The sequence below is a fragment of the Sphaerodactylus townsendi genome, linkage group LG11, assembly GCF_021028975.2.
Source record: "Sphaerodactylus townsendi isolate TG3544 linkage group LG11, MPM_Stown_v2.3, whole genome shotgun sequence".
Lineage (NCBI taxonomy): Eukaryota > Metazoa > Chordata > Lepidosauria > Squamata > Sphaerodactylidae > Sphaerodactylus > Sphaerodactylus townsendi.
In genome coordinates this window covers 11,148,083-11,166,757 of record NC_059435.1, presented here as the reverse complement: position 1 = coordinate 11,166,757, position 18,675 = coordinate 11,148,083, and the positions used below count along the sequence as shown (strand labels likewise).

Below are 18,675 nucleotides of genomic sequence, written 5' to 3'. Positions count from 1 at the left end.
CCCTGCTATTCCAGCAGTGGTGCCATAGGCGCTGGGACACCATTACCACATCCGGTACTATGTCCCAGTGTCAGAGGGGCCTGCAGCAGCGGCACACCAGCAAGGTCGCCCTTCCACCTGGGTCAGTGCCTTGGAGAGGGCAAATCTGCTGGCATGGCTGTACGTCACTCCCACAGGTAGATTCGCTCCCCCCCCCCTTTGGATGGGAACTTTAAATATATCAGCAAATCATCGTTCCTACTAACTTATCTAAGTAAGCCAGTTGTTTAGTACTGTGTAACTCTATTGCCTGCACAGAAAATCTCTCTTGGACAATTCAGTTTTGCATAGTTTGCCCAAAACCAAGAGAACAGGAGCCTCCCTGAACTTCTCAGGAAGACCATTCCACAGGTGGGGGCCCCAAAGGAGAAGACAGGTGTGGATTTTGCCCATTTGAAGATTGGTGCTTGCAGAATACCTTGCTCAGAGGACTGGAGCTCTTGTAGCAGTGCAAAGGAGGGAAATGCTGTTTCCCAAATCAGAGGGTCAAAGGTCCTCAGAGTGGAGTAGCAGTGGTGTAGCGGCTAAGAGCAGGTGCACTCTGATCTGGAGGAACTGGGTTTGATTCCCCGCTCTGCCACTTAAGCTGGGGAGGGTTATTTGGGGAATTCAGATTAGCCTGTGCACTCCCACACACGCCAACTGGGTGACCTTGGGCTAGTCACAGTTCTTCTGAGCTCTCTCAGCCCCACTCACTTCACAGGGTATTTGCTGTGAGGGAGGAAGGGAAAGGAGATTGTAAGCCCCTTTGAGTCTCCTACAGGAGAGAAAGAGGGGTATAAATCTAAACTCCTCCTCCTCCTCCTCCTCCTCTTCTTTGTCTTCGTCGTCTTCATCATCTTCTTCTTCAAAAAGGCCTTGGCTGCTTACAGAATAGTCTGGTCTAGCATCCACAAACTGCAGTAGGTAGGGATGGGCTGTGGAGTGAAATGCGTTTGCTGTAATCCCAACAAAGGTATAAGAGACGGGGACACCTATGCGGTATGCAGAACACTGACATTGTCCCTCCTTCTCTCCCCACCCTCTTTTACAGACCTGGATGAATGTATCACTTGCAGAGTAGATCACTATCCAAACCCAGGGAAAGATCAGTGTATTCCCAAAGGTGTCACTTTCTTGTCTTATGAAGAGCCACTGGGGATCGCTTTAATGACTTCTGTCCTTTGCTTGTCTCTGATCACACTTTTGGTGATGGGGATCTTCATGAAGCACCGCAACACCCCCATTGTCAAAGCCAACAACAGGAACCTCACCTGTGCTCTCCTGGTCTGCCTCCTCCTTTGCTTCCTCTGCGCTTTGCTATTCATTGGCCAACCGTATCTGCTGTCATGTCTCCTCCAACAAAGCTGTCATGCAGAGCAGGGGGCATGTCCCATGGCCTATGCGACGCGCCGGAGGGTCAGAGGGAAGGTAAGGCATTTGGGCGACGGTGCAGCCTCCGCGCAGGCTGAGTCATCTTCTCTGCCCCTACCAGAACCATTCATGTGAATGGTCCCAGGGGGTGCATCAGCGGCATACACACCAATGCACCACCTGAGCGTTGCCGTGCGGAAATGGCTTCACTGTAAAAGCCAACCATTGGGATCTGTCCTCCTCCTTCTCTGTTTTCTCAGTTCCTTCTTATCATTGGTTGTTCTTAGACAGTGACCTGCTGTTTCCAGATAAACACTATTTGGCAACACAAAGAATTTGCACTGAATATAGGCTCCCCTGTGTCAGACTTGTGCCATGCTCAGCCTGGCAGCTCACACGTCCTCACGAAGGTCATAGATGACTGCTATTATCATCACCTGAGGCTAAGGAGGCCTCCCCTGCTTGCAGGTAACTAGTGAAGAGTTGAACCATTCATCCTTATCTGCCTTTCTTCGGAGTGAACTGTCTGTCCTAAACAGTACCTCTGTTCCCACCATCCTTTCAAATGCTGATATTATGGGAATTCGAGGGTGGGAGGATTATGGGCTGAACCTTTCTCTAACTTACAGGTATATGCCAAGGCCAGAGAGCCAGACTTAAGTTTTCGCTATCTAAGCCTTGGGCTGGCACGGTTCCAATAAAGCTCTTGAAATCTTCTTGAGTCTTGTTTGATGACTGAAGTAACAGACCCTTACACCCCGTAATCAATCACAACATCCAGGAGAAGCATGTTATGAATGTGTATCCATGGTTAGGAAACACAAGCGATATGCACTACCGTGCTGTCAGTGGCAAAAATGATTAAGTAATGCAATAGAATTTCAAATTCAAAACTAGAATCAAAGATGGCGCCCGGAGCAGTCACAGCATTTCAGAGCTCCGGCAGTTAGAAACTTTTAGGGCTTTTGAAGCTTTGTTGATGAGTGCGAGGGTTGTAATAGCTTTTTACTACCTTTTTACGACCTTTTGCTATTCCCCCCACTATAGTGCAGGACATTTGGCATTCTTGTTAATTAAATTAGATGGCAATAAATCAACTCGCGCTGCTTGGAGGTCGACGACAGCAGCAGTGGTCGGTTCCTGTTCCTGCTTTAACTGTGGATGGATTGCGGGGGAGACCAGAGCGATAGGATTCCGAGCCAGGAGCTGCTGAGAGAACTCCCAGGTTTGCGAGACAAAGAGGGGGTTGGTGGCAGAAACCCTCGAACTTGTGAGACGAGGTGGGGGTCGGTGGCAGGGACCCCCAAACAGCATTCGACCACATTATTATTATTATTATTATTATTATTATTATTATTATTATTATTATTATTATTATTATTATTATTATTATTATTATACCGCCCCATCCCCGAAGGGCTCTGGGCGGTGTACAACATTTAAAACAGTATAATTAAATAACATTTAAAAGCAGCGATAAAATCTCCCAATGCATTTACCAAATATAAGCCCAAGGTTCAAATTTAAGTTAAAATTCAAGATGTAGGGTGGCGTCCAGCGTTCCAATAATATAAAATCCCTCCCTCCCCACGATAAAGGGAGGCATGGCGAGTCTCAATGATGGATTAGCGGCCCAGATGTTAAGGGCCAAGGATGGGCCACTATTAGCAGCTGGATCCTCCAAAGGCCCAGTGGAACAGCTCCGTCTTACAGGCCCCACAGAACTCCCCAAGGTCCCGCAGGGCCCAGACAGCTGGAGGAAGAGCATTCCACCAGGCTGGGGCCAGGGCTGTAAAGGTCCTGGCCCGCGTGGAGGCCAGCCGCATCATCGAGGGGCCAGGGACCACCAGTAAATTGGCCTCCGCCGATCGGAGAGGCCGCCTAGGGACGTATGGGGTGATGCGGTCTCGAAGATTCAGCAATGACCAGGGACCAGGGACCAACAGAGGGAAATGGCGTGGAGCCACAGACCACCCCTGATTGTGCCGAGGAAGAAGGCCATCCCTGGGGATCCCCGGATGGTGACAGGGGTTGGTGGCAGGTACCCTCTTACGGCATGCAGCCCCCCTGATGGGATGTGGCATACAGCATTCACAGGGAGTGATGGCAGGGCCCCCCAGAAAACATTGGAGAACACTTGAGGATCCCCATGAGATTCCCCTGCTCAGGAAAAATCTGAGAGTCCCTTCGTTTAAAGAACCATTTGGTTCATAGTACAAATGGTTGAACTTTTACTTCACTTTCCTGAGGATTTCTTGGAAAGGGTGATCTTTATTAAAGTCGGCAACAAAGATCTCAAGCTTACCCATTCTCTTGCTAATCCAGGTCTACCCTTGCTAATTCCCCCACTCTTAAAGGGGCAGACAGCACCATTTTAGCTGACACCATGGCCTCTGCCAATACCTTTTCTGGCTTTCACTGAGTTTTTAGAAAGGGGGTGCAGACATTTGGGGTAATGACTGTTAGCTGGCCAGAGGTGTGATGCAGTGGTTGCCTCACCACACTGTTTAGACTTCGCAGAGGTGACCAAAAGCTCAAAGAGCTTGGGGATCTCTGAACTTGACACATTCAGAAAACTAATAATCTTGTTTTCTTCTGACTTTCTGCTACAATCGAGGCCTCATCCCACACTATGATCAGGGCAATTGATTTAAATACTGTAATTATTCCAAATTACTAAATGTGCTTTTTCTGTCTTGCCAGATCCTGTAGGTCTATTCCAAGACCACTTACACTATCAACAACTGAAAAATTATATAAAATATCCCGGTTCTATTAATCTCTTTGCTGACGGAATGGGAAGAGATCACAGTGTTCTGGTGAAATATTTGACAGTTATTGGAACAGAAAATTATCAGTTGGAAACTCACTCAAAGCTGGATGATAAAATCTGGGCATGCTGCATTCAGATTCCCCTGAGATGACAATAGCATTCCAGTTGCTCCTAATTCTCGAACTGCACTTATTTCCAACTGTAACATTCACACCTAGTCAATTATGTACCATGACAGACTCTAGCCAGGTGACATATGATTATTATCAGTTTGGAGATCAAATTATTGGAGCCATGGGTTCATTTTTTGTCGGCCTATTTGATGAAATATCTTTCAGGCATTATCCCAAAATGAAAATGGAAGAAGGAGATGTGTAAGATGAAAGTTACCTTTTTCTTTAATAGTATATCCAAAATCAAGCCCTAACCTTTAGAAATGTGTAATATAGCCAATGGCACGGCTGTCTCAATCTAATTTTTAAAAAATAATGAATGTGATTAGTTTAATTTTAAAAATGCGCATACACCTAAACAGGGGTATTTCCTACTCCTGTTGTCTATTGTGCATTCCACAAATTCTTTCAACCACACCTCCCATTATGAGCATGTTTGATTTAATTTAAAAAATCAAATATTCTCCTCTCTTGCTTTAATAAAACACTTCTTTATATCCTTAGGCACATTTCGGATTATATATGATGACTGATTTTTTTTTCGGAATCATCCATGTTTTGATGGTTGCAATTAGTGAAGATCCAATTCCTTGTCATTTGAAAGTTCCTATTCTGCTTTAAACTATTTATCTAGTAAAGCAGTGGTGGTGAACCTCTGGCACGGGTGCCAGAGGTGGCACTCAGAGCCCTCTCTGTGGGCATGCACAAACAGAGGGGGCCCCCATACATCTAGGCTGGCCTGGGCCACTGGGCTCGATTATTAGCATTAAACCTAAGACCTAATTTTGGGGAAGCAGTGTAGGTAACCCTGTTAAGCGCTGTTAAACGCCACTGATTTTCATGCGAAGAACTAAAGCACGATCCATTACCTGGGAGTAAGCTCGGTTGCTGGCAATGGGGCTTGCTTCTGAGTAAACCCTCCTAGGGTCGTGATTCACCCGTTGGAAGAGTTGCACGGTTGCTTCAAAGCAAAGCCACCAACTACCACCAAGCTTACTCCCGATTAACGCACGCCTCGGAGCCAACCGTTTTTTCTAAACTAAAACCTCAGTATTCAGGTTAAATTGCCGTGTTGGCACTTTGTGATAAATAAATGGGTTTTGGGTTGCAATTTGGGCACTCGGACTCGAAAAGGTTCGCCATCACTGTAGTAAAGGCTATAAACTAAGAGGATCTAGAGATGAAGGATACACTGACACCTAACTGCAAATTGAATATGTGAGACCTGTTCTTTGTAGTCTGTCTGGTGCATTTCCCAGAACTAATTTTTCAACTCAGTGCTCGTTTTCCTTGAACATTTGCAGAACACTCTAAAGAAACATCATATCTTCAGGGGGATCATTGGAAACAACAAATAAAAAGTACAGCCTGGGCATTAAAATCATCAAAAGTCTTTCAAGAAAAGTAGTATTTAAAAGATTTTCAAAGACTAAAGCACGATCATTCTTACACAAGTGAGGTTGAGAAAGTTTAAACTTGTATCCTAAATATAAGTACAGTCATATAAAGAACAGTGGAAACACTCCTAAAAATGTACCAGGAGCATTGAATGTTTGTGTGATACCTGATGTGATTCTTCCTTTAGGACTGTACCAAAGGTCTACCAACAGGTTCTGTCCTTGGTATTTGCTGTGAAGGAGATAAATGAGAACCCCAACCTCCTCCCAAATGTCAGTCTGGGCTTCCACATACATGACAGCTACATGAATACTAGGATGACTTCTCTGAACACCCTGAGACTTCTAACCTGCCAAAATAGGATGGTCTTCAATTACAAATGTGATGAGTCAAAGAATCTGATTGCTGTTATTGGGGCCCTTACCAATGAAATATCCCTTGAAATGGCGAATATCTTAGAAATCTACAAGGTACCTCAGTTAAAAAGATGGGCAAGGCCCATGGAGCCCTTCAAGTCTCATCTCATTATACGGTGCCTTACTCTGACCAGGGACATTGATTGGGAATCAAGAAATCCACATGATAGAGCCAGTGAGAGGGGTGGGGAATTTCTCTACAACTCTGAATGAAGTTCAAGGTTTCCAGAAAAATCTGAAATGCTAAAAAAAAAGCCCCACAGGATGAATAGCTTCAAATTAATTTACAATCCTGCATACTATGACCTCTCACTAGTCCGAGGGGGTGGGGTTGGGGGTTGCTAGGAAACTACAACCATATTGCTTCTCAAGTCTTACTTTCTATAAAATACTACTAAGTTAGACCAGAAATAGAAATTACCCATAGAAAATGTCCCACTCCTGTTATGTCTCATCATGGAATAGGACTTGCCAGAGTCAGGCACAGCTGTTTTTGTTTATTTGTTAATTTTGATATTATCCTTATGGGTATATGTTGGATTCTCACACCAACTTGTGGGACGTTTTCATTACAATTTAGCACCATGTAAGCTTTGTCTTGGAATAATGTGTTTTATTTTGTGTAGGTCGCTTCCTGTGTATTGACTCCAGTAATGAATATTCAGACCCAGTTGCCTTCCTTCTATCGGATGGTCCCCAGGGAAGAACTTCAGTGCGCAGGGATGGTCCAGCTCCTCTTGCAATTCCAATGGACCTGGATTGGGACCATAACGGGAGATTATGACCTGGGAGATAAGTTTCTGCAGACTTTCTTACCTATGCTTTCCGAGAAAAACATCTGTGTAGCTCTCATGGCCAAAATACCAGTAGTAGACTATGTTGTAAACATAATGGAATTATGGATAACCTGGAAACCACTATACTATTCTTTACAACGATCCACTGTCAAGGTATTTATTGTAAACGCAGACCATAAAACAATTTCACTTTTTCAATGGTTGCTATACATGAATTCAGTGTCAGAAGGCATTCCAGAAGCATCCTTAGCTAAGTTATGGGTTATGACAGCCCACTGGGAATTCTCGTCATCGTCAATGTACAGAGGTTTGGATATCAGTGTCTTCCACGGGGCCTTATCTTTTGCCGTTCGCTCAAAAGAAATCACGGAGTTTCATAAATTCCTTCAGTTCTTGCAACCTGATTCACCAAATGGGGATGGTTTTCTCAGAATCTTCTGGGAACAGGCATTCAACTGTGTGTTTGATGATTCCATTGAGAGGCTGGAGAACAGTGATACTTGCACAGGTGAAGAGAAACTGGACAGCTTACCTGGAGTTTTGTTTGAAACAAGTATGACCGGCCTCAGCTACAGTGTCTACACTGCAGTGTATGCTATAGCACATGCTTTACATAAGGTTTATGCGTACAGGGGAAAACTGGGAGAAAAGGGAGACAGAGGAAGAGTGGATCTTCCACATCTTCAATACTGGCAGGTATTTTTTTAAAAACATCCCATGAAATTTTCTTGACATGGCTATCTTAACATGTGGCAATATTAAATTTCAGCAATATATCCAAGTATGTGAACAGCTGAGTTCAGAATATATAATGTTGCACTGTGTTTTTATTTATTTAATTTATTTATTATTCGACTTATAAGCCGCCTCACCCCCGAAGGGCTCGATTTGATTACATTTGCTTTTTCTATGATCAGACTGGGGTAGTTTAGTAGTCCAAAGTGTTAAATTTTTCTTGTTTATTAATGGAGTGCTATATTCATCAAGGAAATGTTTCTCCCCCTAAATCTGGAAATCTGGCACCTGTTCGACCATACATTTGGCTCATCCATGTGCACTTTCATTGCAAGAAGTAGACAAATAGAGATTGTTTGGCCTAGTGATCCCAGAAATGTGGGGGGGGGGAGTCTTTTTGAGGGTCATGTCTGCAAAGCTAAGATGACACAAATATGCCCATATTGCATTTTCTCCAATTATGTCATCATAGCTTTTCAGAAATCCCACTCAAAACAAAACAAAAAAAAAGGAAAAATGAACTGTGCAGAGGATTGCTAGGCAAAACAAACTTTATTCATCTACTTTTCACAGCAAAAGCAGAGGGAAACTCTTCATGGAAAATGTGCAGCAGCACACAAAATGGCAGGCGTAACTGTGAAATTATCAAGAGTTGTGCAGCAGGTGGAGGGAAAGATCTGTTTTGGCTTGTTATACTTGTGTTCTCCTGTGCTATGGGAACACACAATGCCAGAAACTATATTTTTATAAAATCCTAAAGATGTTATATTTGTGCCATGCAGAACCCACCATAGTCCATGAATATCTGGAGTTTGACACCCCAGTATTACAGGAAGAATGAAAAGAACAGCACTTAACTTCTTATTAAGCCCCACCTACCTCACAGGGTGTTTGTTGTGAGGGGGGAAGGGCAAGGAGATTGTCAGCCCCTTTGAGTCTCCTGCAGGAGAGAAAGGGGGGATATAAATCCAAACTCTTCTTCTTCTTCTTCTTCTTCTTCTTCTTCTTCTTCTTCTTCTTCTTCTTCTTCTTCTTCTGATTTAGCAAAATCAACATTTTTCACCTTCTCTTCAGATCCACACTTTCCTGAGAAGAATATCATTTAACAACAATGCGGGGGATCTGGTGTATTTCAGTGAAAATGGTGAACTAGCAGCTGGGTTGGAGATTGTAAACTGGGTGACTTTCCCCAATCAGTCCTTCTTGAGAGTCAAAGTAGGAACGCTGGATCCACAGGCTTCACCAGGCCAGGAGCTGAGTGTTAAAGTGGAGGCCATCACTTGGCCCAACACATTTAACCAGGTGGGACTGAGATCGAGGTCACCAAGTAGAAATTGTCATTATCACGCTCTTTTGTGTGTGTTAGAGTCAGAGCTGTGGGAAAAGGGAAGGAAGAATAAAATGGAAACACTGAAGTACAGTGCATAGAAACAGAGGTAACCTCAATACCACAAAATCACAAAAATATTACAGTGCTTTCAGAGGAAGAAGCAAAACTTTACCTAAACCTTTTCGAGTCCAGGTAACTGGAATTTGGAGGGTAGGGGAGATATGACCAACAGGAAGCTGTTGTTGCAGCCGGCAGTGGAAAAAGTATGCATCAAGGAATGGTACGGGCAGCTAAATGAACTTATCCCTTGAGCACGTAACGTGTCACCGAGTCACAACTGACTTATACTGACCCTGTAGATTTTTAATGCAAGAGATGATTAGATGTGTCATCCAGAGGTGGGACCCAGCAGGTTCTCACCAGTTCCCGAGAGTGGGTGACTAATTCTTTGCGTGTGCCGAGAGGGGGGTCACTTTCATCAATTCGCTTTTCCGCTAGAAATCTAATTAGGTCCAAAAATCATCAAGTCCTGCTTGTTTCCTCTGTGGCTGGTTAGCGAAGGTAGAAAACGGGATCATTCTCCCGGTTGGGCAGTTTTCAAAACATGTTTTAGAAATATGGTCAAGTTCCTTGTTTAAGGAAAGTATCCTTCTTTTGATTTCTAGAAACAAAATTGAGTATTTGAAAGTATTAAGTATTTGACAGGCAGTCAATTAGAGCAGAAGTAGTTGTTTCTGTTGGCAGTAGACGATAGGACTTGCTATAATGAGTTTAATGAGTTTAATGAGTTTAAATTATGGACAGAAAGATACCAGCTGGAAATTAGGAACTTTTTTTTACAGTAAGAGTTTTTTACAGTAACAGAGAAATTATTAAAGCCCCGCCCCTGGAATGCCTGGCCACGCCCCCCCCCCTGTCATGCCCGCACCAGGCCCCACTGGTGCTTACCACTGTTTGAATCCCACCACCATGGGAACCTGTTACTAAAATGTTTGGATCCCACCACTGGTGTCATCTCATTCCCTGCCTCTGATTAGCACCCTGCAACTTCCTCTCATAGGGCCTTTCCCCACCGGCGATCCCCCCCCTATGCCGCGACGCCGTTTCTTGTGAGCTGCTGCATCCCTGGTGCTTCAGTAGCCTCTACTCCACCTCTCGCGGCTCTGCGCTGGGTCATCAACAGGCACCGCTTTCCAGCGCCAGGGATGCCGCTACTCTGAGGGGGGGGCGAATCACAGCTGCCGGGCGTTGCTGTTGCTGTCACTTCCTGTCGTGGAGTAAGCTCATGGACCCTCGCAGACTACTTTGGAAGAGAGTAGCACGGGGCTTAAGGTAAGTGGGGAAAGGCCCATAGTCTACTGCTTAGTTTCTGAAATTTGAGCTTCCAATATTTCATGAAATCAAGCCAACTTGGGCCGTCCAGATAAGATCTTGTCCCTAACACTTGTTCCTAATGCACTTTGTCCTGTCACCAATGTCTTTGATGAACAGGAACCGGCCAGGAGGAAACTGTATCTAGTGCTAGAGTATGGCGTGATAAAGGGCAAGACATGGTGATTTAAGAGGCTGATCTTTTTTTAAAATACTTTATTTGAAAATTTTTAAAAGAAGTACATAATAAGAAAGAAGAAAAGAGAGGTATTAGAAGAACATAGATTTTTTCTGATTAGTATTGATTCATACATTGTTTCATTCGGTAAACTTAAATTTCATTAGTTTGTCGTTTCTCTTTCTTAATTAATCAACTTAGAGAGAAAAAATTCCCATTAGCTGTGAAAAAGACATAGATCGAAGAAAGCACATAGAGGGAAAAAGAGAGAGAGAAAAGGCTGATAATAAGAACATGATCAGAATTAACTTCTCCAACTACAGATCAATTATCCATATATCTCAATCAATATACATTATTAAGCTAACTTTCACTGCAATATTTTCTTGCATGACAGTTACTTGTCCTTAATCTAAAAAAAGGCTTACCAGAAGTAAAAAAGCGAGGCTGATCTTTTAACATCATTTAAGTTTAGAAAATGTTATTGTCAGGTTGAGACAGCAAAGTAAACACATAAAAACACATGAAATAGCACCTCAGCAGTTACAATTGTCAGGTTCCACCAGGCAGGTGCTAGGGCAGTAAAAGCAGTGGCCCAGATAGAGGCCTATCGCATCATAGGTCGATTCCCTACTTGCTGAATCGACCTAGGTTCGACCTGGGTTCGACCTTGGTACTCCCCACAGCCTGGGTTCGACCTGGGTTCGACCTTGGTACTCCCCACAGCTGAGTTCGACGCGGGTCCATCCCAGCTTCGCCTCCTCTGTCAAATTTCCAACTCCACCAGGGAGGTACAACTTTTTCGGTGAACCTAGGTTGAACTCAGGTCGAAGCTGGTAAAGTGGGGAATCGTCCTCACCGCGACTCTCCTGTTCAGCCAATCACAGTTCAGTGTTTTGGGCATGCACAGAGCGGGAGACTCGAGGTGGGGAAAAACGTGCCTTTTAAAAAACATTTTCCTTCTTGTATACGAAGCGATGGCCATACATATAAACAGCGCACATTTACATGCTGCTTTTTGCTACATACAGCACTGCTTTGTGGCTACATTGCCGTTATGTAAAAAAAAAAGGGACGCATGTTCACGTTTCCTGTTGTAGAACAGCAGCCAATCAGGAACAAGCAGTGAAGAGGCAGGGAGGTGATCCTGCCCTCTGAGCTTGGCTCCAATGGAATGACCTCGGCTGCTGTGGGGAGTAACAACAGAGTTGACCTAGGTCAGTACTTTTCAGGGACCCAGGTCGAACCTAGGTCGATTCTCAAGTGCAGAATCGACCATAGAGTGGCCAGGGGCCTCCAGCAAATTTGCCTCTGCAGAACGTAGAGGTTGAGAGGGGACATTAAAACAGATCTGCCTATAAACGCCTCACATGAACATCCCTAGACAGGAGAGACGTTTTCCTCATATTTCAGTTCATGTCATACAGTACCATGGCAGCTCTGCATATCAGAAAGTTATGCTTGAAAAACTAGGGGCCCTTTCTCCTAGTGGCTTGAACTTTTCTCCTCAGTGAGACGTTTCTCCTCAGTGAGACATTTCTCCTCAGTGAGAGTTTGCTTCCAACTGATTGTAAACCATAATCAAAATAAAACATCAAGATCGATTTACCATTGGCGTCAATGGAATCAATAAATATAGGGAAATATTATATGTAAGGCAATGAATACTTTTAAAAAACTGGAAAAAAATCTGCATAAAGATTCTTCATACTTCTCTGACCTTCAGTCTCTCCTGGACCTGAAGAGAAGCAAAGCTGGTAGACTTTTCATGAAGGCAAAGGAGTCGTGCATTTTCTCCTAATTTTATGACTAGGTGATGCCCCTGGCTGTGTGTAATGACAACTGCCATCCAGGCTACTACAAACAGAAGGAGGAGGGTGAGCAGTTCTGTTGCTACAATTGTGTTCCATGTCCAGAAGGGAAGATTTCTGACCAGAAGGGTAGGAGACATCAAACTTTCTCTCATGAATGATTGGGTAACATCTTTCACCCTTCTTGTTTTACCACTACTTGACTTCTTAAACAGAACTAGGAAGCTGGCGGCCCAAAGATGCACAGAATTTTACAGTATGATATACAAAGGCCCAGCATTCGTTACAGAAAATGCTCATTTGTATCTGAGTATGTAAAAAACATGAACATTGATTTCATTTAGACATTTGCTGGGGAATCTAAAGGCACAATGTATCTATCACCGTGAAATGCATCCTGGTGGAATATTCTGAAAGATAGAATAACTGCAGCCCTTCCAGATCGTTAAAACCATCATCCGCTGCCAGCATCATGCTGGCAGCGGATGATGGGAACTGTAGTCCATAACATCTGGAGGGCCACGAGTTTGACACCTGTGTTCTAAAGAATACAATTAAGTTCTATTTGTTCTGGGGTAAAGGTCATGTTTTCCTTCAATCCCTTGAAAAGACTAGGCAAAATCAACCAGCCAATCAGGAATAAGTATAATGGAGCCTTTTAAAGAGAATTATGCCTTCTGTGCGTACAAGTTAGCCACACAGTGGTCAATGGAGCTATAACTATGGGGCAACCTTGGCAAAAGAAAGGGATCTGTTGGAAAAGTCTGCAGTTGTGTAGTATTAAATTAATTTGGCTTTACAATACATTGGACAGGGTTTGAGGAAAGGATTAGAAAAATGAATGATCATGAATACAATGAGCCTTCAAGTTGATAAAGGAAGGAAGAAGGGCTTGGTGGTTCAAGACAGACCTCCATTTGGGCCTTGTTAGATCCAGTGATTATAATGCAATATTTATGCAGTTGTTCCTAACAAAAATTGTTTTTGGAACCCCATTCATACAAGTGATGAGTTAAGAGCAAAGAGAAGCTACATTTTACAGACGAATCTTTCATGCTGGGATGGAGTTACACTAAAATGGTGAGCAGCAGAAAATGTACAGTGCAATCTGAAACAGGATAACAACCTGCTAAGTCAGTGGTGGATTTTGTACAGGCCAAAAATAACAGGTGTAAGACATTATATAAAACTTGGGGGGGGGGTACTTTGCGCAGGCCCCATTCCCAACATGAGTTTGGCCCGTTTTATTCCCCTCAATCAAAGTTTTTCAAAAATTACGAAAACAGCGATCCTTTTGCAAACCCCTGGGTTGGAGGTGCTTCCACAGGAACACAACAGGCAGGAGATGCTTTATTTCCCTCCCTTCCAGCCATTTACTTGAAGTCCTTTGACATCCACTGCCAGAGAGAATCCACCCAACCGTCATTCTGTGCAGGTTGGCCAGCATGTTATGGGCAGATGCTCCGAGTGTCGGACTGGCTGGGCCTTGATACGACATGCGTGTAACACCCGGCGCCGAGGCCTGCTCGGGTTGCATGCGCACATTGCGCTGAGACCCAGCCATGCCCCTCCTCCTTCACTGAAGTGACTGGGCCTTGCCCCCCCCCCCGTGGCGCCCTCTCCCACAGGGCAAAAAGCAGATGGCTGAAAAAGTAGCCTTCCCAGGAGACCTTGGCCGTTTCCCCACTTTTAAAATGACGTCCGTTTCGTCTGGTCCAGGACCTTTTTAGCGCGAGGGTCGTGTTCCCCGGGCTTCCCCACTGCCCCGCACTCTGCGCGGGGTCATCGAAAGGCGCCGTTTTGAGCAGCGCCAGAATGACCTCGGGCTACGGAGGGGCTTAAGCAGCAGCAGCGTCGGGCGCTGGCACTTCCTGTAGTGTAGGGAGCGCAGCTGGACCCCAAGGCCATTTGGCTGCAGAGTAGCAGGCAGCAAACGGTGAGTGGGGAAAGGGCCCTTGAGAGCAAGTTGGGGCTCTCAAGTCTCCTTGGAAGTATAGCTCCCACCAGGCTGCTTTTTACAGCTGGCTGAACTCAGGTAAGTGTGGTGCAGGGGGCAAGTCAGTGGGTGGGGTGCGAGGTGCCGGTTGGGGGGGCCGGGCTCAGGCGCCATTTTGCCTCAGGCACCATTCCCCACCACCACGCTACTGCTTAGAACAGCAAGGATAATGTACTATACTATATAGTTACAATTAGGGGAAGTGTAATTGAAAAAGCTTAGAGGAGTTGATAGTTCATGTATAAGTGGGGTCTTCATCAACCAATTTTGTGCAGTGATTAGAGTGCAGGTCGGCAATCAGGTAAATACCGGTTCAAATCACCACTCTGTCATGGAAGCTCAGTGGGGCAGTCATAAACACATATCCTAACCTACTTCATATGGTTTTTGTCAGGATAAAATGGAGGGGATGGTCACCATTGGTCAGAAAGGAGGGGTATAAACAACATAAAGAAATAAACTGGAATATTGCTTCATTTCAGTATGTGGGAGCAAAAGAAACTGCATGTTTGACATCTTTAAAAGTCATATGTTCCCTCTTTCAGATATGGACGACTGTTTCAAATGCCCTGAAGATCAGTATCCCGATATGAACAGAGATCAGTGCCTTCCCAAATCTCTGAACTTCCTCTCTTTCTCAGAACCTTTAGGGATTGCTTTAGTGTTCTTGGCACTGTCTTTTGCTCTGATGACATCTTTGGTGCTGGGAATTTTCATCAAAAACAAGGACATCTTCATCACAAAGCCAACAATCGACCTCAGTTATTCTCTACTGATTTCCCCTTCTGCTCGGCTTTCTTCTTCCCCTCGCTATTCATTGGCAGGCCTCATCCGGTGACTTGCTGCTTACGCCAAACCGCTTACGCCATCTCTTTCTCAGTGACAATTCTTTTGTGTGTTACAAAACAGCTACTGTGATTGTATGCTCATAATACCTCAAGCCAGGGAGCAGGCTGAGGAAATGGGTGGGAAGAAGACTCACAAACTCAATTCTTTGTTGCTCCCTCATTCAGGCCATTCTTTGTACTTTGTGGCTTTGTACTTCTCCTCCATTCCCAGAGAGGTTGACACATGCATTCATCTGTCCGGAAGAAAAATCATCACAGGACGGCAATGAAGGGTCGGTCGTCCCCTGTTCTCATAGCCGCCCCTAGGGTACCTGGGACTTCTGGCTATGGTCAGCTTCACTGTGGCTTTCCTAGCCAGGAAGTTGCCAGATTCTTTCAATGAAGCCAAGTTCATTGCTTTCAGCATGCTGGTCTTTTGCAGTGTTTGGCTGTCCTTTGTTCCCTCTTATCTGAGTACCAAGGGCAAATACATGGTGGCTGTGGAGATCTTTGCCATTTTGGCCTCCGGTGCTGGGGTAACAGCTTTCATTTCCCCCCCCAAATGCTACATAATTGTTGTGAAGCCTGGCTTGAACCACAAGGGCCAACTTATGAAGAGAAATAAGTAGACTTTCACATGTTCTGGTGGTTTACTATTATTATTCCCCTAACTATGATGTAGAACTATGAGCTTCCAGAAGAATTCCAGGAAAGCAGCCAAGCTAATCTGGTAAACCAAAAAGGGGAAAAAAGCTATGGGTCTCAAGTTACTAGAAAAACCTGCACCAAGACACTGAAATATCAACTTTCTTATACCAGAATCTTATGCAGTTTCGAGATCCACATCCTCTTCCTGAGTCTATTTCTCTTTTCTTATATGCTTTCCTCAAGTTTGGCTTGTATTATAGTTGATATATGGATTATCCCTCAGAAGAACAGCTGCATCCTAACCCTAATAACAACCTAATTAAAAATAATTACACACCACTTTGGCAAGAAATTAAACAAAAATTTCACAAATGGGGAAACATAAATCTATCCTTTTATGGGAAGATTTCCTTAATAAAGATGTCCATACTACCGAAATTCATGTTTTTCTTTCAAAACTTACCTTTATTGACCTCAAAACAGACTTTCAACCAATGGCGAATGGAAATACTGAAATTTCTGTGGGGAGGAAGGCAGCCACGGATAAAATACAAACATCTTATAGACGCAAAAAACAGAGGAGGGTATGCATTGCCAGACCTCCAGCTGTACCACGACGCTGCAGCTATATCATGGATTAAAACTTGGATCAACTTAACAGAAAATAAATTATTGACTTTAGAAAGCCTTAATAATAATGCGGGATGGCACAACTATTTATGGCCCTCCACCCCAAATAAACAAGTAGGAGATACCAACTTTCGAACACATTCCATTAGATATGCGCTTTTAAAAATCTGGACAAAATACAGAAATATATTTTATAGGAAATTACCGAATTGGGTTTCGAGAATGGAAGGCCTACAAATAAAAGATAGAAACGAAAATCAAAACTGGCTTACCTACAAAAACATATTAATAATAATAAATAATGAAATCACTTTAAAACCAAGGAATCTCATAATGATTAAAGACCAGCCCTGCCATTGGCTTACTTATGCTCAACTACAAGACAGTTGGAAAACAGATATGAAAAACTGGGGGATAAGTGTAGAGACTACAATATTGGATAAAATTCTTATAGGAGACGATAATAAATTAATCAGTAAACTCTACAATTACCTCCTGCAACAAAAAACAGAAACTGAAATAGTAAAACAAAATATGGTTAAGTGGGCCCAAAATATCAATCAAACGATTACATTAGAACAATGGGAAATTTTTTATAAGAACATCTATAAATGTACTCCCAATACAGATTTATGGGAACAAAGCTTAAAAATGTATTATAGATGGTACATGACACCTATTATTATGGCAAAAATAAATAAATAAAACTCACCTGGGTGCTGGAAATGTGGAAAGGAAGCTGGGACCTTTTATCATCTATGGTGGACCTGCAAAAAAGCAAAAACATTTTGGTCTGAAATACATGCAAATATAGAAAAAATAATAGGTAGAAAATTTAAGAAACATCCGTTAATTTATTTGTTAAGCCCTACAATGGTAGAAATTGATATTGGAAAAACAAATATGCATTTAATGTTTCATTTGACCATAGCGGCACGTCTAGTATACGCCAAGCACTGGAAAACAGAAGTACTCCCGACGACGGAAGAATGGAAGACGAAAATACAGCATTTATTTGTTATGGACAAACAAGCTCATCAAATTGCACTTTTACCAGCAGAGAAATATAGAACCAACTGGCAGCTTTGGATAAAACATATATCAGAAGTAAATGACATTAAATTGCTTCCGGTTGAATATTAACTGATTGTCATACAAGTTTTTTTTATGTTACTGAATGTTATATGACGTAACCAAAATACAGGTGAATAATAAGACCAGAAGGAGTATAATATAAGTTGAAATTGGTTAACGGAAAGTTGATATACATAGTTTAGAAGGAATGAAACTTAAGATAGAGTAACATTTAGTATTATTTAGTTAGCTTAATATATATATATAGAAATTGAGGAAAAGGCAGGCTACGACCTGCTCCTGAAGGTGAAGTCACAATGAATTAAGCTAGAAATAGAGAAATATAATACCGTGTCTTTAATGGTATGTAACCTCTTAACTAATTTGTTTTTCGGTCTTTCCTAACTCTCCAAATATTTCTCTTCTACTTGAGTCTTGGTTTTCATAATATTTTGATATGATAAATATAAAGTAAAGAAATTTAGACTTTACACGTACAAGACAAGAAATCATAAAATTATTTCGATGGTTGTAACTGAGGCTTTTTAAATCTTCTTTTTGTATCTATTGTATCTATTGTATCTATTGATTTTCTGTAACTTTGCCAAAAAAATTCTAATAAAGAATATATATATAAAAAAAGAAGAACAGCTGCATTTAGAAGTAGTCTAGGGAACAGCTATTGAAATACTGGAGTAACTACTTTTCAGGGAATGTCTTGGAAACAGGTTTAGGGAGGGTAGGCCATGTTTACTGGCAGTAGAAGAACTACATCTGTGTCCAGTGTCATCTCAGGCCCCTTCCACACACGCAAAATAATGCGTTTTCAAACCACTTTCACCACTGTTTGCAAGTGGATTTTGCCATTCCGCACAGCTTCAAAGAGCACTGAAAGCAGTTTGAAAGTGCATTATTCTGCCTGTGCGGAATGAGCCTCAGATGCCCTTTTTAAGGTTCTAGATTTTGAGAGTCAAAGGGTCATTTTTTCAGATATGTCGAACTGTCTGTAGCTACACGTAGTTCCAGTCACTGGAAAGTTTCCCACAGACCTTGTTCGTGTCTAAGTTGCTGCTAGATTCAACCTAACCTTTGGGATAGGAGCAGCTGTAACTTTGGCCCAATCGGA

General features: G+C 43.0%; 1 protein-coding gene across 1 annotated transcript in view; it reads left to right on the top strand.

The window, feature by feature from the left end:
• Positions 1–59: 59 nt before the first annotated feature.
• The window catches only part of LOC125440559 (vomeronasal type-2 receptor 26-like), a 33,894-nt gene continuing 15,278 nt past the window's right edge, over positions 60–18,675 (top strand). The window contains exons 1-7 of the mRNA XM_048510430.1: positions 60–121; positions 5,924–6,206; positions 7,397–7,645; positions 8,759–8,986; positions 12,290–12,320; positions 14,916–15,204; positions 15,673–15,733. Of these exons, the coding sequence (XP_048366387.1) occupies positions 60–121; positions 5,924–6,206; positions 7,397–7,645; positions 8,759–8,986; positions 12,290–12,320; positions 14,916–15,204; positions 15,673–15,733 (1,203 nt within the window). The remainder of the gene's footprint in view (positions 122–5,923; positions 6,207–7,396; positions 7,646–8,758; positions 8,987–12,289; positions 12,321–14,915; positions 15,205–15,672; positions 15,734–18,675) is intronic.